This window comes from Plectropomus leopardus, chromosome 11, assembly GCF_008729295.1.
Source record: "Plectropomus leopardus isolate mb chromosome 11, YSFRI_Pleo_2.0, whole genome shotgun sequence".
NCBI classification, from domain to species: domain Eukaryota; kingdom Metazoa; phylum Chordata; class Actinopteri; order Perciformes; family Serranidae; genus Plectropomus; species Plectropomus leopardus.
In genome coordinates, this window is record NC_056473.1 from 22,458,649 (window position 1) to 22,478,398 (window position 19,750).

The following is a 19,750-nucleotide window of genomic DNA, read 5'->3' on the forward strand; positions in this document are numbered from 1 at the left end:
GCGCACCAGCTCAGGCTCTTTTCCCACCAGAGAGGTGACATTCCACATCCCGAAAGCTAGCTTCTACAGCTGAGGATCAGACCGCCAAGGTCCCCGCCTTGGCTGCCGCCAAACTCACATCGCATCCGACCCCTTTGGCCCTTCCTATGGGTGGTGAGCCCATGGGAAGGAGGTCCCATGGTACCTCTTTGGGCTGTGCCCGGCCGGGCCACATGGGTAAAGGCCCAGCCACCAGGCACTCGCCATCGAGCCCCACCCCCAGGCCTGGCTCCAGGGTGGGGGGGCCCGGTGGCCCGCATCCGGGCAAGGGAAACTTTGAACCATTTATGTGTTTCATCATAAGGGTCTGGTGAGCTACGCTTTGTCTGGTCCCTCACAGACCTTTCAAAATGAAAATCACCTGTGATTGAACAGTAAATCCCTCACTCATTGGTCAGCTTGGGAAATAGGCTACATATGTAGCCTTTTGTGGTGTGTGGCTACATATTTTGGGTTCCCTTTCAGTCTTTCCTGAAGAACAGCACATATGGAAGCCTCACAATCTACAGCTTCCCCGTCAGCTAAGCCTGTCGTCCTCATCTTATCTTATATCATGTCAATTGTGATTCCTCTCCAAACATCCATTTCTTCTTTGGCCAAGACAACTCTCCTCGCTTCCAGCAGCTGAAAACACAAGTAGTACAATTAGTACTGCTCTGTGGTGTTAACACAACACAACACAGGTATTATGGCTGATACACATTTTGATCCCATTCAGCACAGTGCATTCAGCTTTTTTTTCTTTATATCTTACCCTCGCATCGGGTCATAGCGCCAGTCATTTCCCTCAGTTCTAGAGACGCCGCAGTTTCCTTTAAAATACAAAAAAAAACCCCATCAAAGTCACTTTAGTAAACAAATATATCCAGGGTTGAGCAGCAGGCATCGTCAATGTGACACACATTTAATTCACTCAGAGTCGTACAAAGAGATTCATTTTAAGTACACAGTGAAAAATAAGTTACTCACCTAATATCTCCAAACTGGCAGCTGTCCTACAGGTCCTCCTCCTGCTGCTGCATCAGCTGTTTGTAAAGGGGATCAGCTGCAGCATTGCCAGGCCGCTCCTTCGAAAAAATGATTCCAGCACCTCTTCAACAGTTCACCATCATTTTGCCATCTTGGTCTTGCTTTATGCAGAGCTCTGTCTTGCTACTCTTATTTTAGAGTATGTTTCAATGTAAACAAACACACATACATGACCTTTTTAAGCATGCTGATATGATAAGCGGTTCAAACGTCAGACATTAGATGGAATTCTTTATAAATACGACAACGTCTCTTAGTCGTCTCTTATCCAGCTACTGTCCATTGCTTCCGTTTTTATCAGGGGCAGATCTGTTTTTTGGGGGGCTGGTGCCCCAGCCTAACTGCCTTTTCTAATTCCATCCATTCTCTAAGTAGGAATGATAGTGGGCTGCTGGCAACTGTAGAAGAATTATTATATTAGATATGCTGTTTTCTTTACCCTCAATACTATTATAGACTACTACCACCCACAACTACTAGGGAATTTGTTTCAAATAACATTTAAACACAGGACACACCACAGGATGACAGGCTTTGGTTTGACTTCGCTGTCAGAGAGGAAATACATTCATTAATAAGCTATAGAAGAATATAGTACACACTAGGAAACATTTACGTTTTCTCTATTGGTTGGTAATAGGAGCCACAAAGAGGTCCCCCCTATTTACAGGGACAATGACTGCCTTCAAACCCTCAGACACTTCAACTGTGTTTTAAGTTGCCTTTCAGACTCTTCTCTGGGAAGCGGCCTGTAAAGCCGAAGCGCTCTCTGCGAGCATTACGTGACTTTACCAGAAATGAACAGCCACTTTAGCTGGAGTCCCACGAGTACCCCGTCATACATGGGGACTTTCTACTTTTATCGTTGTCCTCACAATTAATCCGATCCAGTTGAAATTCTGTCTATATGATCTTTTACCGTTGGCCTGGCTTACAATCGAATGCCAATGTTTCGCCAAAGAGGGAGAAATTATTATAACTTTACTGTACATGCTTGGCATGGTGGACAACAGTCAAGGTACCTAAGCCAGCCAACTACTGGCTGCTGGAAGTACTACACCATGTGAAATATCTCACTCCAGGGTCCAAACTCTTTTATCCGATTTTCACAGAAATGAACAACCGCTTTAGCTGGAGTCCCAACATTACCCTGACATACAGGGGGTGCAAGTGCCCTTTCATCGCTGCTTGCAGCTTTAATTTTTCCACATGCTATATTATGAGGTGTCTTTATAAGTCATAATATGCGTTTTTCAGCCATTTGTTTTTGTTGTACATATTATACTGTGTCGTTTTCAGCCATTTTTCCAATATGCTATATTGTAATGTTTTTGGCCTTTTTTTCAATATGCTATAAAACGAGGTGTCTTTACAAGCTATAATATGCCATTTTCAGCCATGTTTCAACATCTCAATATTTGAGATTTTCAGCCATTTTTTCGACATGCTATATTATGATGTTTTGGGCATTTTTTCAACATGGTAAACATATACATATACATGGTATGGAGCATCTCTACAAGCTATAATATTTTGTTTTCAGACATTTTTTCAACATGTCAAAATTTGAAATTTTTCACATTACTATACTATGTTGTTTTCAGCCATTTTTTCGACGTGCTATATTATGACGGTTTTGGTCCTTTTTTGACTTGCTATACTATGAGGTGTCTCTATAAGCTATAATATGTGGTTTTCAGCCATTTTTTGACATGTTAAAGTCTGAGAATTTTCAACATAATGTATGTCAAAATTTGCCATTTTTTGACATACTATGCTATGCCATTTTTTCAAGATTTTGGACAACATACTACACTGACGTTTTTTCATCATTTTGGATGACATACTATGCTATGACATTTTTTAATGATTTTTGACGACATACTATACAATGACATTTTTCATGATTTTGCACGAAATACTATACTATGATGTTTTTTCATGATTTTGCACGAAATACTATCCTATGATATTTTTTTCATGATTTTGGAGGACATACAATAGTATGACGTTTTTTCCTGATTTTTGATGGCGTACTATACTTTGATGTTTTTGAAGCTTTTTGGAGGACATACTATAGTATGACATTTTTTTAAGATTTTGGAGGACATATTATACTATAACATTTTTTCATGATTTTGGACAACATACTATACTATACTATGTCATTTTTTGAGATTTTGGACGACATACTATACTATGAAGTTTTTTTCATGACTTTGGACAACACACAATACTATGACGTTTTTTCATGATTTTGGAAGACATACTATACTATGACGTTTTTTCATGATTTTTGAAGATATACTAAAATGTGACATTTTTTCATGATCTTGGGCAACATACTATACTATAATGTTTTTTCATGGTTTTGGAGGACATACTATAGTATGACATTTTTGCATCATATTGGACAGCATACCCATAATATGACGTTTTTTTTCATGATTTTGTTGGACATACTACACTATGCCTTTTTTTTAAGAGATTTTGAACGACATACTATAGTATGACATTTTTTTCATGATTTTGGACGACGTACTATACAAAGATGTTTTTTAATGATTTTTGTCGACATACTATACTACGACATTTTTTCATGATTTTGGGTGACTGACTATACTATGACGTCCTTTTATGATTTTGGAACACATACTATTCTTTGATGTTTTTTCATAATTTTTGACGACCTACTCTACCATGACAGTTTTTCATCATATGAAGTTTTTTCATTATTTTTGACAACATACTATGATATGAAATTGTTATGTTTCGAACGACATTTTATGCAATTACATTTTTATGAAATTTTGAAAGTCATACTCTATTATGACATTTTAATGATATTTTGATCTACATACTATACGATGACATTTTTATGAAACTTTGACAGGCATACTTTTCTGTGACATTTTTGTGATATTTTGAATGACATACTATACTATAACTTTTTTGTGATATTTTGACCAACATACTGTACTATGGCATTTTATGATATTTTGAATAACATACTTTACAATGCCATTCTATACTATGACATTGTTTTATCCTTAATACTGTACTATTACTAAAAACTTTTTGAACTTTTTAAAATGTTTTTATTAACAACATACTTCACTATGACTTCTTTATGCTACGTTTCATCACAGATGGGATTTTATTTAACTCTATGCATCAGTGCAGCAATACAAGTGATCTAAAGGAATGCATTGTGTGAGAACCTGTACTCTTATAAAGGGACTTTCCAGCTTCCTCCGCCTTCTCCTCCTGGTCCTATCATTGTGAGATAGACATTCTCAGACAGACCAATTTCCCTGTTGAACACTTAACATCAAGTAAAATATAATTTTTTCCAAATGTTTCACACAATATTCTCGAAACAATGTACATGATAGAGCCCTTCTTTTTAAAGATTACTTTTGGGGCTTTTATTGCCTTTTATTGCCAGGACACTGAATGTGAAAGGGGGACAGAGAGAGGGGAGACATGCAGCAAAGGACGGAGGCCAAATTCAAACCCGCGGCCACTGCGGCAAGGACACAGCCTCTGTACTTGGGGCGCCGCTCTATCCACTGAGCCACCAGGCACCACGATAGAGCTATTTTCAAGCATCTTTTTTTTTTATAGTTTTCACCCAAAATATAAATCTACAATCTAATTATCTAATATTTACTAAAAGTTCTGGCTAGAGGGACATAAAAATATTGACCCACAAAATAAGTTTCAGCCTTTTTTAGCCTTCATCAAAAGTTGTCAAAAGCTTCTCATTCTGTTTTAGAGATATTGACTGATGAACTTTAAAAGCAACAGTGGCTCAGCACATAAATAAACCTAACTTCACAACCACTGTGCCAGTCATTTCGAAACATGCAGGAGATGTCTACATAAGTACCTGAAAGCATCCATCAAATCGACCAATGGAGGGAGGGTCACTACAAATCAGACATTGTTTGTCAAATCATTACAAAACGTACCGGATATGCTTCATAACAATGTTCAACTACATGTGTCAAATTATTTGGAAATTTCTCAACAGGGTGCGCCACCAGCTCCAACCAAGTGCATTGATCGCACTAAAAATTTGGCCATAAATCAAATAGTATTTGTTTAAACTTTACCAAACTCACTGGATATTTTCATTTAGTTGTCTAAACACAACCCCAACTTGTTTTCACAACTGAGTAATAGGGAGTGTGACATGGTACATTTGGTCGTAAATCAATTTCTGATTAGTATAAATCCTGTTATTTATCTTTCATGCAGATTTTGGAAACCATGAAATGTGTAAACCTTCACAGCTGTCAACCTCTAACAAACCATGTTAACTTAAACCCCAGAATCACCGATTTCAGCCATGTTAGATGTTTGTGGTTTAGTAAATATTGATTTATTGCATCTGTAACCCTTACCATTTAGTACACAAATGTCAAAACTAGCAAACCTACCAAATAGGAAATGTCATATATATATTAACTCATAAGTTCTTCTAACTAACAAAAAAATCACTGCTATTTATCTTTCTTTGTAATGTGTGTTGTTCCATTTTGTTTCTATCAAAGCATTTCCAAAAAGTGATAACAGAGTGAAAGATAGATTGAAAATCATTGAGCAGACTGTTTGTGCAGGGCGCAACATCCTTGTTTCATTACCAGTTGATTAGATCAAACCATGCGCTTGTGTGCTTTGGTGTGTCGCAGGGAATTCCTGCATCCATTTTTTAAATTATGAGTAAACTCTTATTCTGCTACCTTTAACAGTGTCTGCTCTGGAATTTTCCCTCCCTCCCTTTATGTGCTCATTTATCTTTCTTTCTCTTCCACTCGCCTCCCTCTTGTGTAATATCTTTGGTGAAGTAATTTCCTCTTGCCCTGATAACAGCTCTGGACTCGGGGTCATCATTACAGGTTATTACAGCCATTCGTTTCACCTTCAGTTTCATGTCAGGCGAAGTTGATCATGTTGTGGCCTTATTTGCTGCACCAGCAATCTGATGCAATTTACTGTAATACATGTGAGTGACGATCAGCTGCTGTGGAGCTGTTCACTGGCACATTGAAAAAAATCACATGGCTGCTGTCAAACAGTGAAACCAGAGTGTTAGCCTCTGATTTTTCTGTCTTTTTCTTTCTTTTTTCATTTGTTCTAAGTATTCAAAGCAAACTGCTGTTGCTGCTGGTGTAAAACTAACACATTACCTTTGATGACATGTGTAAAACAATAAAAGCTTAGGCGAGCTGGGTAGGCCCTACTTGTTGTATTAAAGTTGTACAATATACAATGAATCTCACACAGTCTGCAGAGACAATTAAAAAAATGTTGAGGATTATGAGTTCTGAATAATGTCTTACAGACTTCCAGACTGGGAAATGTGATGTTATTGTAATCTGTTCTTGGTCATCTCTTCACACACCCACTCAGGCAGGTGCTGGTAACTAAACCCCCCCCTCAGGAGCCCAGTTACACAGCAGACTGTGATCAGACTCCTGTACTCCAGCTGCTCTGCTCCACTGCTCCAAGCCCCATCACCCACTGTGATCCACATCTCTCTGTTACTGACAGCTTAAAGGATTGTTATCCGGTGGATTCAAGCCACACAGACAGTTTGGGTCTTATTCTATTTGTCCAGGTTTTGAGAACTTTGTCTTTGTTTCTTCCTCCACCCCAACATAATTGATGTGAGTGGAATTTCATCTGTTTATCTGTCTCACATCTTTGAAAAATTACATTTAAATTTCATAAGGAACATTTCAAGTAATACAGTCTCACAGAGTTGCTTAGCACAGCCGTAGACCGTTTAGGACCAAAATAAGGCTACAGTACATATGTGTCTAGATGCTATAAGGATTAGGTTAAGAAATATGTTGAAACTGACATTTAAACTATTCTGCCACTACAGCACTCCGAGCTGAGTCTTTTGGGAGGTTCCAAGTCAAATCACATAGAAAAAAAATACAAGTTAAAGGAATATTTCACCCTAAAAATGACCATTACATATCAATTAGTCATGCTGTGTCAGCTTGAACACGTAAAGAAAACGTTGTTTTTCTTGCATGCCTCCAGGGAAAATGGTGAACACATTGATTTACTGATTAGGGACCAGGTTTAACAACAGTGAAAATATATGAAAAAAGATCTGTCTAACTACAACTCTTTCCCAAAAAACAACAACAAAAAACAACTTAATATTGAAGTCTGGCTTTGAGAGGGGCATACATAAGTTTTCCTTTCAGTTCAGTTTTTATAGTTTTAACAAAAGTGCATGTGTTTGGGGTGTCCAGTGGCTCAGTGGTGAGAGCAGGCACACCATGTACAGACGCTGTGTCCTCGCTGCAGCGGCCGCAGGTTTGATTCCAGCCTTGGCCCTTTACTGCATGTTGCCCCCTCTCTCTCCCCCTTTCACGTTTTCTAAGTCTTTCCTATACATTAAAGGCATTAAAGTCCCCCCAAAAAATCTTTTAAAAAAATGCATGTGTTTGTAACTCACAGAATAGTATTTATTTAAAAAATCACTGAGATTTAAAAAAATACTGAGAAAAATATCATAGTGTCGTTTTCATTTTAAAAAATCATAGTATAGTGTGGTCATGGTATATGTCATTTGTCATCAAAATATCAAGAAAATGTCATAGTATCAATCAAAAAAATAATGAAAAACATTATCCCTAATAGCGGAAATGGCGGAAGCTCTGAGGAAAACAGAAATCGATCCAGTTGTCTCTGCACAACAGCGCCAACAATCATACCACCAGAGTGGAGGGGAGTTGAAAACATGTTTGTTTGCATCTTCAAATGACTCTGCACTGGAACATTTTCATCTCATAAATGAGTCAAAACTTTGATGTTTTCACTTAAACATCCAAGTCAGAGCCTTAGTCCCATCCTTACTTGTGTCCACCATGAGTCCAAGTCTAACGTATGAAGCCTGCTCTATCTGATACTAAACTTTGCCCTCTTCCTCAGGCCACGGGGGGCACGTGGAGCTTTCTCATCCTCGGCTGTCCGCCCCCTCTCACTGCCTTGTAGACATTCCTAACAGCGTCTCCTCTCTCTGTTTGAGACTTCTCTCTGGACAGCTGGGTCTTAAGCAACATGATCTCCCTCAGCGGTGCAGCCAGGCCGATTCTTTGTGTGTATATATACATCATGTGTGCGTGGTTGTGTGGTTGTGAATATCCAATACACATGCATGTCTTAGATATGAGAGGTGCTACATTTGTAAGATTCTCATCCTAAAAAACGGCCCTCAAAGAGAGAACGTCCGTCGTAATTGGGGGAATTATCGCCTTACTCTGACATATATTGAGTTTGCTTGTGGATGTAGACTCTTTTCTGTATTTATGGAGTAGCGGATGTGGTCTGGGTGTAGAGAGCTATTAGGATGCATCAAGGGAATGTCTCACAAATGACAAGTCACCACTCAGCTGATGTTATGGTCCAATTATTCCTGACAAGAGGTTTAGAAGATTGTTAAAAGTGCATGCAGTGCTCGAGCATCTGAGGTTATTTGAGTTACAGGTTTGTGGCAAACAGCCAGAGAGTGGGCAGAAACAAGAGCTGAAGATGCAGATCTGGGGAGTTCTTTCCTGGTGACTCAGCAGACAGAAATGGATGTCCCATTAAAAACAAACACTGTTGTCATGGCTACAGACGATTATGAGAATGACGCCTCTGTGGATAAGATGAGGGGGGGGGGGGGTTGGCCAATTTATCCGCAAGACCAGATCTGGGAATCAGATGACCTTTATCTGGATGGAGGAATGATAAGTGGGAAACAGCAGAGAATCATGGAGAGCTTGACTTTGGTCAAACACTCAGATTCATTTTTTGTGACCCAATTTTGAAGTTCAGCTTACAGCAGAAGCCTGGTGACTACCTCAGCTATAGCCTGAGGGTGTTTAACTGTCTTTGTGTTTGCTGAGGTATGTGCTCAGATATGCATTCACCTGAGTCATGCGTCACGAGGAGAAATACCTAAAGAGTTTCTCTCGGGTAAAACAAGCCAGTGAATAGCACTTCTCTAAGGTAATCCCATTCCTGTGGTTTATAAAAACCCATAGACCAGCTTTCCGCAACCTTTCAAGCTTATTAAAGAAAAAAAACCCATTAAGTTACATAATTAATGGGTCATGTATGAAACAGATCCTGGAGGCTGTTAGTAATCAAACTATCTCCTGAGGCCTCGCCTAACATCCTGGTCGTCTCTGCTGTTTGGGTTTTAGGAGATCTGTATTTACATGAAGCAGTAGTGTTGTGTCCTGCTGGCGTCAGATTGGACTCTGACGGGAAGTGTGAGCGAGAAAATGACACAACAGGTTGAAGTGAAGCAAAGATAGAAGTTCCTATGTTATCGGCTTACGGGAAGCAAAGTGATAACCTCATTAAGTTTGAGGAGGTGTTCTGAGGTATGACGCATACTTAAGAAAACCTGTAAGTTACGCTGTGAAGATGTGCTAACACGTCATCAAACATGAAGTGTTATTACTTTTCTGAAATGTCCAGACAAGCTCTGTGCGCGTTTTAAGACCACACAATGTAGGATTATATGTAAAAGTAGAATCATGATTACAGTCTGAATCACAACTTGTCTATATTTAGAGTCCAAAAAAATTAAAACCCTTTCATTTTCCAATCCAGAGAAAGATGCCTCTTTCATCCTGTTGCGATGAAGTGAACGGATCGTGTTTAATGAAACTTTTTACATTCAAGAGTCCACTTGGTAACTTTTCAGAGTTTTCAATTGCATTTTAAAAAATGCTTCAGGGTATGAAATTAAAAGTCATCATGTGATTTATGTTTGTAATTTTCACACAAGCGAAAACAAGACTGTGAGAAGACTGAAGATGGTCGATGAGATATAGATGAAAGCTCTACTCAACTTTTTAAGCACTGTGACTTTTCCAAACATAGCCCACTATTTGGTTCTCAAAAAAGCATTAAATACCCCTTACATTTCTTAAATTTTCCTCCCTGGCAATGCTCTCGGTCTTTGTATGGCACAGCGCTCTGAGTCATTTTTTCATGCTGAGGCAAACTACTCCACAAAGAGCACAATATAAAAGATTTATATTTGCATATCAATACAGATGAATGCCTTGACATATTGTAGAGTTACTGCTGTTTGTGTGGGAGTCAGACAAGTTTCTTCTGGCCATCGACCTTCACCTCAAAACACCCCGCTCAGCTGTTACTCCATACACACTGCCTCAGCCTGTCAGCACCGCATCTCATGTTTACAATAAACGCCTCCGAATCAGACAGTCTGTCCTGCTCTGTTTAAAAACTGAAGATTAGTTGAAGACGTGTACACAGGTTATGGCCCTGCACACAATTATCTATCATCCATCTTTGTTATTTTATGTATCTTTTTTCCTCAACAATCTAACAATGCATTCACTGTTGCATAGCCCATCCACATAATGATGGCCTATGGAGCAATGACGCCAAGGCCAAGTATGGCCTGAGTGTGTGCCAGTGCTGCGTCAGAGGATGTTTATACAGCCTGAGATGAGAGAGGGAGACACAGTGGGTGAGTCCTTCTTCTTAGTGGTGGTGTTTGTTTCCGGATGAGCAAGGATGGAAAAAACACAACTAGATGCGCAGCAGATTATGAAAACAAAGCTTTGACTGAAATGCTTAAAGGACAAGTTCACCCCAAAATCAAATATTCATGTTTTCACTCTTACCTGTAGTGCAATTTATCATTTCAGATTGTTTTCGTGTGAGTTGTTAAGTGTTGGAGATATCGGCTGTAGAGATCTCTGCTTTCTCTCTAATATAAACGCTGGCCAACCATATCAGTGCGCAGAAGAAAGTGTGCATCTACTTGGTTAAACTGTTGAAATCTTATTTCCTTTAGCGGTGTGGATAGTGGAAGACCAACATGGTGATTCAGTAAGGGAGTTCACTCTTCTATAAGAAGCTGAACATTTCATTCTACACACTGATACAGTTGGCGGGTGTAGTTTGGTAGAGAGAAAATAGTTCCTACACAAAACTGCTCACAACAATGTTTGTTGCTTATCTTGAGTAACCAGGTCATGATTTTTGGAGAGAGACATTGCTGTTGAGTTTTTACATGTTTTTTAGAGCACTACAAGCTGAGTGCTGTCTAGTTTCATTATATTCGAGAGAAGGCAGACATCTCTACAGCTGATATCTCCAACACTCAGCAGCTCACATCAAAACAATCTATAGCACTACAGGTAAGAGGAAAAAATGTATTTTTGATTTTGAGGGTTCAATGTCCCTTTAAACAAAAAGCACTTTTCTGCATCAGATTGTTTCGAAAAGAATAGCACGCACTGGTGACAAAGAATACCCCATGTGGCTGATGGCTCAGGGGCCAAAGGTGTGTATGTATGTGTGTGTGAGATTAAAGTGGTGCCAATTTGCGAAGCTGTATTTTTAGAAAGGAGGCCCGTCCGCTCCGGTAATACTCCTCAGATCAGTCTAACCCTTTGATGCGTTCATTGTAGTGTAATCCTACTTCAAAGCTGTACACAGGGATGGGACGGGGAGGAGTGTGACTCCACTATACACTTCATTACCGCGGGCCAGAGATTCAACTTTCTGTCACCTCTGACCTCTGGGCATTTGTGCTCACACACACACTTCCACTCCACAAGATCTATGACCGGAGGTATTTATTTGCAGGAGGGCTGAGGGCAGAGAGGACACGTCTTTTTTTATTGTCCACAAAGTATTCAATAAAAACATTGTGGGTTAAAGGGAAAGTTCACTGCAAAATCAAAAATACACATTTTCCTTCTTTTCTGTAGTGCTATTTATTAGTCTAGATTGTTTTAGTGTGCAACTGTTAGAGATATCAGCCATAGAGGTTTCTGCCAGTCTTTTTCATACAATGGAATAACAGGGCATTTGAACAACAATAACAACTGAAAACCTTGACAGTAATGCATATTTCCAGAAAACACACTGTCCATAGATCTTCCTGTGAGCAGTTTCATGTGGGCATACACAACTCTATGAAAGCACAGAAGGAAGCATACGTCTATACATGGACAAGGGGTTTGTACTGTGATAAACATTAATGGCATCCTCCTTGCCAGAGCTGTAATGTTGGCTAGCTCAGTAAAAACTCTTGAATCCTCTTTCATTCAGTGGCAAGGATAATGGAAGACCAGCTAAGTGATTCGTTGAGGGAATTAACTCGTCCATAAGTAGATGCACGCGTCCCTTTACACACTGATACAGTTGGTGGGAGTAGTTTGGTAGAAAGAAAAGAGTTCCTTCATGACACCGCTCACAACAAAGTCTGTGGATTATCTTGAGTAAGCGAGTCATGAGACACATTGCTGTTGAATTGTTCGAAGAATGCACTTGTTTTTTTTTTTTTTTGGCCCTGTGAGAGAAGGCCGATATCTCTACTGCTGATATCTCCAGCACTTGGTAACTCAGACCAAAAAAGTCTACATTTATTTATAGCACTAGGTAAGAGGGAAAATCTATAACTTAATTTGGGGGTGAACTGTCCCTTTAGTTTTCCACTGTTTTATCTCCAACACTGTAAATTACACTCTCATTAAAATTCAAATCAGCTCATCAGATCCATTTTTTTATTGCCATTCCTATAAATTCTTGTATTTTATGGTATTGTATTGTGCACCTGTAAAGCATCTTCAAACTCTTGTTTTGAAATGTGCAGAAATAAAGTTTATTAAATATCTAAGCCGACTATTTTCCAAAGAATCAAGAATCAATGACTGTCACGGTGACTTACAGAAACCTTCAGTGTTCTGTCTTCTTCATAGGCTTTCTACATACTTGCTTTCATGGGTTTAAAATGTATTGTTTGTACTGTAGATATAAGACACGCTTGACAAGTACAAAAAGTAAGCCAGAAATTCCAACACGTACCTGTTAAATGTGCCTAACCAACACACTGTATCGGCTACTATACAGCCAATATTATAGCTATATTGTTAATTTAAAATTTTTATAATCCCTCTTTCATAGCTCTTGCAAGTCTTTCTCAATATTACTAAAGCCATGCTCACTGGGTTTATAACAGTAATTAAATAGGCGTGCACCGGGTGTCAAATTATAACCACTGAAACAGCCTTTACATCATGATGACAGGGCAGTTAAGTGGACTTCCTGTGTGTTTTCTCCCTTGTAAAGAACAAGGGCGCCTGATAAGGGGGCCAGGGAGGAGTTTGTCATCTTTTGAAAAGCCGCCTGAATGTTAGCTGGTGTCAGCTTTTGTGAAGCTCAGTCAGAAACAACAATGTAACGCATTACAATTGTCAGTTTTTAAATGTAACTTCTTTTTTTTTAGCATTTCCATCCCAACAAAGTGGCGACCTATGAACCCACCACACCTCAGAAGCAGTTAAGGTTTGAAAAGCACCACTGAGTCTTTTAAGTGGCCCATGCTGCTGACCAAATCTGCTTATCAGTAATGACTCAAGCCTGAAACCCTCCAGTGACAATCAAGAGTCACATTCCACCTGACAGCAGAGAGGAAAGGGACTTTCCTGTCCTCCACTCCCTTTTTACTGATGCATGTCTGGCATTTATGAAGAAATGCTGCTGGTGAAAAGTGTCCCCGAGTGTCAAATATACTGTTACTGACTCTATAACGCTGTAATGAGATACTGACAGACCTTGAAGTAAAAAAGGCTTCTAGTCGAGACATGAAGAACAAAAGTAGCGGAGAGTATAAAGTTATGTCAAAAATGCATGAATATTTATTCAAATAAATACACACTCAACACACAGTTGAAATAGTAAATAATTTAAACAACACAAGCTGTTTGCCAGTAACACCATATCCTGGAAACAAATAAATTAACATCATGATTTTAGGAGTCATTCCTCCCAGGAGAGCAGACTTGAAATAGTTTTGACAATTCAAGGGTTCAGTCCTGTGTGTGGAGCTGCTGAAAGTCTTTCCCGTCTTTGGGTTTTAGATGAGTTGTCCCAACTCTCTCCGAGAGCTCAGCCCCGAACAATCCTTCATCTCCGGACCGGATGACCTCGTCTTCCTTTTGGTCCGCATATTATTTCTTTATGGTCCACTTTGACACTAGAAGGAGATAAAAGTCGTTAGTTTAGAGATGCTCCCACTGCGTCCAGCTACAGTTAATGTTTATTCATATATATTGTGAGCTCTGTGTCACGGTGTGTCCCTCACCATATTAGGAGTGGTTCACTGCCGGAGTCCCTACAGCGGCTCAGGGCGCCCTCGCCATGCGCCTCTCCTGCTGTCCGGGCGACGCGCTCTCATTGTCCTGCCGCGTTTTAAAGTCCTGGATGGCCTTTCTGTTTTGGTAATCGATCAGGGCCATTGTGATCACTGCATTCCAGCAGTTCTCCTCTCCAGAGCACCGGAAATCGATCTCCTTATTGTCTGTGGTCACGATGGTGAAATAGACGAACTTTCCGGTGCGCTCCACGCAGTCCACCTTCTTGATAGACTGCAACTTGAGCTCCTTGCCCTTGGAGCGCTTCTGTGTGTCGGCGTAAATATTGAGGCTGTCCGTGGTCAGGACGCACGTCTTCCTCTTCCAGAACTGGAGCAGGTTGTCGCTCCTCTTCTCCAGCTCTCCCTCCTTGAGGACCTGGCTGATCTCCGCCGCTGACATTTTCATTTTTTTATGTCGGGCAGGTTTGTGAAACTTCCCCTGCTGTGTCTGTCCGAGGAGCCCGAGGAAGGAGCTTCTCTGCTAGAGATTTTCGTAATCCAGAGTTGCGTTGTGAATGGAATAAGGTAGCAGAGGATTTTTATAGTCTACTCTGGCCTGGGCCCTTCCCACTTGACGTCAGATGACTTGGGAATGCATCAACAGTTGCCAGTGGAGTAATTCAAGGCTGTGTGTGGGCGGAAGCTGCGGCGGAGGCTGGGGGAAGAGGGCAAAGGAAGTCCTAACGTGGACCTAATTACACCCCCAACATGTTAATTACTAATCCACATCCTACTGCGGAGATTAGTCTGTTTGCCCACTCTGCAGTGAGTGATTCAGTCTAATACGGTCAATTACCAGATGTGCGCTGAGTGAGCTGAGCACATGCGTAAAAGCCAGTCTGGCTGTGACTTTAATATCAGCATTGGTTTCAGAGGGATTTTTGAATTCCCTGTTAAAGTTTATGATCCAGATTTTTTTTTTTCCATGACAGCCGGGTAATTCATTCCCTTAATAAACCTTCACTGTGCCAAGTAGGTGCTGCCGTGCCACCCTGCTCTCCAGTGACTCTTTGACAAGGTAATACATCAGACTAAACTTGTTTCACCTCAGTGGTGTTTTATAAACTCTGCTATTCCTGTCTGTGGATTTCATGCTGCTGAAATACACCCAAACAGCCCACGAATACAGTTTCCATTCAGTGAGCAGAGGATTCATCAGATGTGTCAGCAGCTACAAAAACAGAATAGGTTATAAGGTTTAGAGAGCAAAGATAGGTATAAACTTCCTCAGCAGTCACAGACACCAAAAATGGACAAAAAGTAAGCAGAAATAGTTTTCATGCACTGTTAAACATTTAAGCTGCTTGAAAATCCCCAACTGCTTTGAAAATGTGAGGTAACAAATAAACGTATCATAGACGCATTTTTTCAGTGCTGAAACTCTATGCAATGCCGCATCCATCAAGTTAAATTATCAGATTATGGTAGATTGAGTTGGATACTAAACTTCATTGTGATTCGCTTTTTATAAATTCTTATTATGATATAAAAATGAGGATGCTATTGGGAAGAAACAGCTAAAACTTCATTGTGATTCTATATTATATTATGACCTTTTTTAAGACATTCTATACTATGATTTTTTTTTAACATTTTTTAAAACATACTATAGAATGACTTTTTAGATGACATACAGTACAGTTTTTTAATTTTTTATGACATACTTCTCTACTACTCTCTACTACTTCTCTACTCATACATCTCTATTACTATGACCTTTTTTTTTTTTCATTTTGATAAACACATTACACTGACTATTTCAATAAAAAATTATTTTTGTATCAGTATGTTTAAACAATGAAACAATGAAAAAGAGTCAGTTATAATCGTTTCCTGATTTTATACCCAGCTACCATTGACAATAGACACTGATACGTTTGTAATGTCAGGTGACCAAAATTCAATGTCAGGACAACATCTAACACTGCCAACATAAATTTGACAAAGAAAATACTGGATTCCCTCCTGGTCAAACAATGGACCAGCTCTCTACCCTTGCAGGATTGCAGGAGGGGTCATGGGACTTTGCCCATCCAGTCTACATGTGCTTTATAGAGTTGGCAAAAGCTTACAACCGCGTCCTGTGGGTTGACTGGAGCACTTCGCTTGGCCTGCTGCCCCCACAACCTGGCCACGGATAAGCGGATGAAAATGGATGGATGGATACTGATGACAGATGACTTTAATATTTTGTTGGTTGTAAGTTGTGTTATTCAGCAATCAAACCCCAGTGTCTGCAAAACGTCATGATGTTCCTCCCACACAAGGAGAAATTCTGATGTTACAAATCTAAAATACTGTCAACCTGATTCTCACTCCAACTAAATTTAACATCTGTCTGATATAAGAGTCCAACGTCTGTTTGACAACATTTTGACATCCGGTGCCAGCTGGATACAGTCACCTGATACTGATGCAACCTGCCGTGACAATAGCCAAAAATGAAAGCCATATTAAACGAGTGATATGCCCTTTGATATTACTGCACATAGGTCACATCTGCCGCCTCACTAACAACTTGCTGCAGTGTCACTCTGTCTGTCACCTGACTGGTTCAGTGCTGGTAATGCTCATGTCAGACTGACACTGACAGTGTATTACTGAGCTACTAGGGCCTGTGTCAGAGGCATCAGTCCAAAAAGTAGTGATACTACCGTTACCAAGTCTACACTTAGAGTACCGATGCTTGCATCAAAAGGATCCATTACCCCCCCCCCAAAAAAAACTAATAAAGTGGTATCACCCAGCCCCAGCCTGTGAATCAGCAGGAGGACGTGGTAAGAAGGCAGATGTCATCAACTTATCATCACTCACACATACACAACCCTGAACCCAGTGTCCAGTTCAGATATGACAGCTAGGGTGCATCGATTATGTGCACAGTGGCGAACGAGTGCCAAGCACCACTTCAGGCTCTCCTGTCTGCTTCGCTATCAGTCTCCACTCTCAGACGTTTTGGAAACATCTCCCCCCCCAGTTTCCCTCCGGAAGTGAAATGTCATTGTGGACCCACCCACACACCCACACATGCACACACACACACACACACACACGCACGCACACTTCCAGAGTTCTCCAGATATCAAGCAAATTTCTGGATGACCCTGTAGGGAATCAAACCACTTTGTGCCAACACGAGTTAAATAAAACCACCCGAAAGACTTCACACATCAACGCCACTGGGATCATTCAGACATTTGAGTGCACCAAAGGCGTAACCATGGTGAATCACTTTTAACGGCACATGCATGAGTGCTGACACTGAAGCAAGATGTGGCGGCCAGATTAATCCTCTGACTTAAAAGAAAAGGAAACCACATGTGTGTATTGAGTCAGACAACATGTTGGCTTCTGTTAAATAATGAGGTGCACCACTATCTCTTTACCACCCTTTTGTTTCAGGGTTTTTTTCTCTTTGTTGCCCAGCAGTATGTGTGTGTGATGTGTACATGTGTGCACATATAAGTTTCTGTGTGCGGTGGAGATGCGCAGACATGCCCAGGCGATGACTCAGTGTGCGGTGGTGTGCCTTACTTTGGAGGTGTTTGCTTGCTAAAGGAGGGCCAGGTGTGTTTGAGTGCACGTGTGGATGACTATGTTGTGTCTATCAGGATCATAATTTTTATTCTCTGTGACAGAGGTTGGAGGATAACAAATAACATGGGAGACTAGTGTTTAAATTAGTATGTTTTTCTGAGAAAAGATGGACAAGAAAGACTTTGTAAAGAAATTGTAACACTAAATGAAATCTGAAGAAGCAGTAATGGGTTACATGCATAAAGTAAAATATATATGATCCACAGTAAACCCTCAGTCTTTAAACAAAACAACATGTCAGGCTGACATAATTTCCCTTTAATAACTCTTCACACAACTCCAACAGCAGTAAAACTCAATGTGTCACTGTTTCCTTTGTTTTTCTGGCTTCTGTGAAAGCTCAACTTATTTTGTTGGGAGTCAGACTGTGTGACAAATGTCAGGAGGTGTGTTTTGACAACACTGGGTTCAAATCAGCACTCTCTGGTTCTCACTGTCTCCACACAGACAAAATAAAACTCCCAGAGACATAAAGAAAGGAAGTGAGATAATGTGTCACCTGCATCAACTGAGGAGGAGTTTTGATCAGGAAATGAGCAGATAAAATGTGAGCTGCTGAGCACAAGGACAACAAAACAACTACAAGTCTGTCGTCCTGTATTTGTTTTCTTCAGTGTGATGAGGTTTTGCAGCCATGGGGCACATGGGTGTGACAAGACAGCAGGTGGAAGGACCAGAAGGGCCCAGAGTTTGGTAGTCATGTTGGGACATGAAGTTGCAGAGTGTTTACTGAGTCACAGCACAAAACACCCAAAATACAAAAGACGGCAACTCAGAGAACCGTACTTGAATTGACTTGTTTAGACTGAAAATAAATCAGTATGTCTTAGAGATTAATCTATTTATATTAATAGCCTGCTAGATTTGGGGAGGTTACATAAAACAGGACTGCAGAACTTTGTTACAGCCATTTAGAGCAAGTCACGATACATTTATACAGAGTGAACTTTTTTTTTGAAGGATTTCATTATTCATAATTGCTCAGTTTAAATGCATGCTTTATTCTTTTTTTGAAATATAAACCCCAGAAAAACAACACAATCCATTTTAAAAACCTATAACTCTGTTGAGCTCAGAGGAACTGCAGAGTCCGGTGGCGTCTGTATGTGGATTTATCGTGAAGTGCGATCCCTTTAACATACAAATAACCATGTGATTCACTGTTAATCATTATTGATTATAGCCGCTTTAGCCTGTAAATTGGTCTGACAAAGATTTTAAAATCTCCGATCAAAGAGAGATGTGGCCAGGACAGCAGCAATAAACTGTAAATAGGCCTAAAGGTGTGGACTATTAACAGTCACACCCTGCAGTTAAACTAAGCACACTTTAAGCACAGCTTTAAACTACATGATAATTACTTCAGAGAACAGTAAGCAGAGGTGGGAACAAGTCATTCTCAGGAAGTCAAGTCTCAAGTATTTGCAGTCAATTCCCAAGTCAACTCCAAAGTCCTTAACTTAAGTTAAAAGTCCTAAATTAGTCATAATGCACTCCTCACCAAATGCAATGCCATTGTATTTATTTGTTAAAACATGTTTTTTTTTTAAAAAGGCACTTAGCTGTTTGGCTAATGTTAGCAAAGAATTAGCTCACTAACTATGTTAATATTAGCTTCAGCTTTCCATACTAAATTTCAACTGCAATTTCAAATGTTAAATGAAGTTACAGCTCTGCTATGTTATTTTTGACCCGCACATTTTGCATACTGCAGTTTATTATTTGTTGCCCACCACCACATAGTTTAAATCGCTAAATTGCAATCGGATTGATTAAAACAAAGTGGATGTGGGGGATTAAGTTTCGACTTGCAGGGAAGGAAAGGTATTAATGTTAGTGGATTCAGGAACTGATTCATGGCACACTTGACATGAGTCA

At 40.0% G+C, this 19,750-nt stretch overlaps 1 protein-coding gene across 1 annotated transcript; it reads right to left on the minus strand.

Moving 5' to 3' along the window:
- Window positions 1–13,809: 13,809 nt before the first annotated feature.
- phlda2 (pleckstrin homology-like domain, family A, member 2) lies at window positions 13,810–14,799 on the minus strand. Its single transcript, XM_042496570.1, has 2 exons — window positions 14,225–14,799; window positions 13,810–14,116 (listed from the first exon to the last, which is right to left on the minus strand). The coding sequence occupies exon 1, from the start codon at window positions 14,679–14,681 to the stop codon at window positions 14,265–14,267; it is 417 nt and encodes a 138-aa protein (XP_042352504.1). The 5' UTR covers window positions 14,682–14,799; the 3' UTR covers window positions 13,810–14,116; window positions 14,225–14,264.
- Window positions 14,800–19,750: the final 4,951 nt, after the last annotated feature.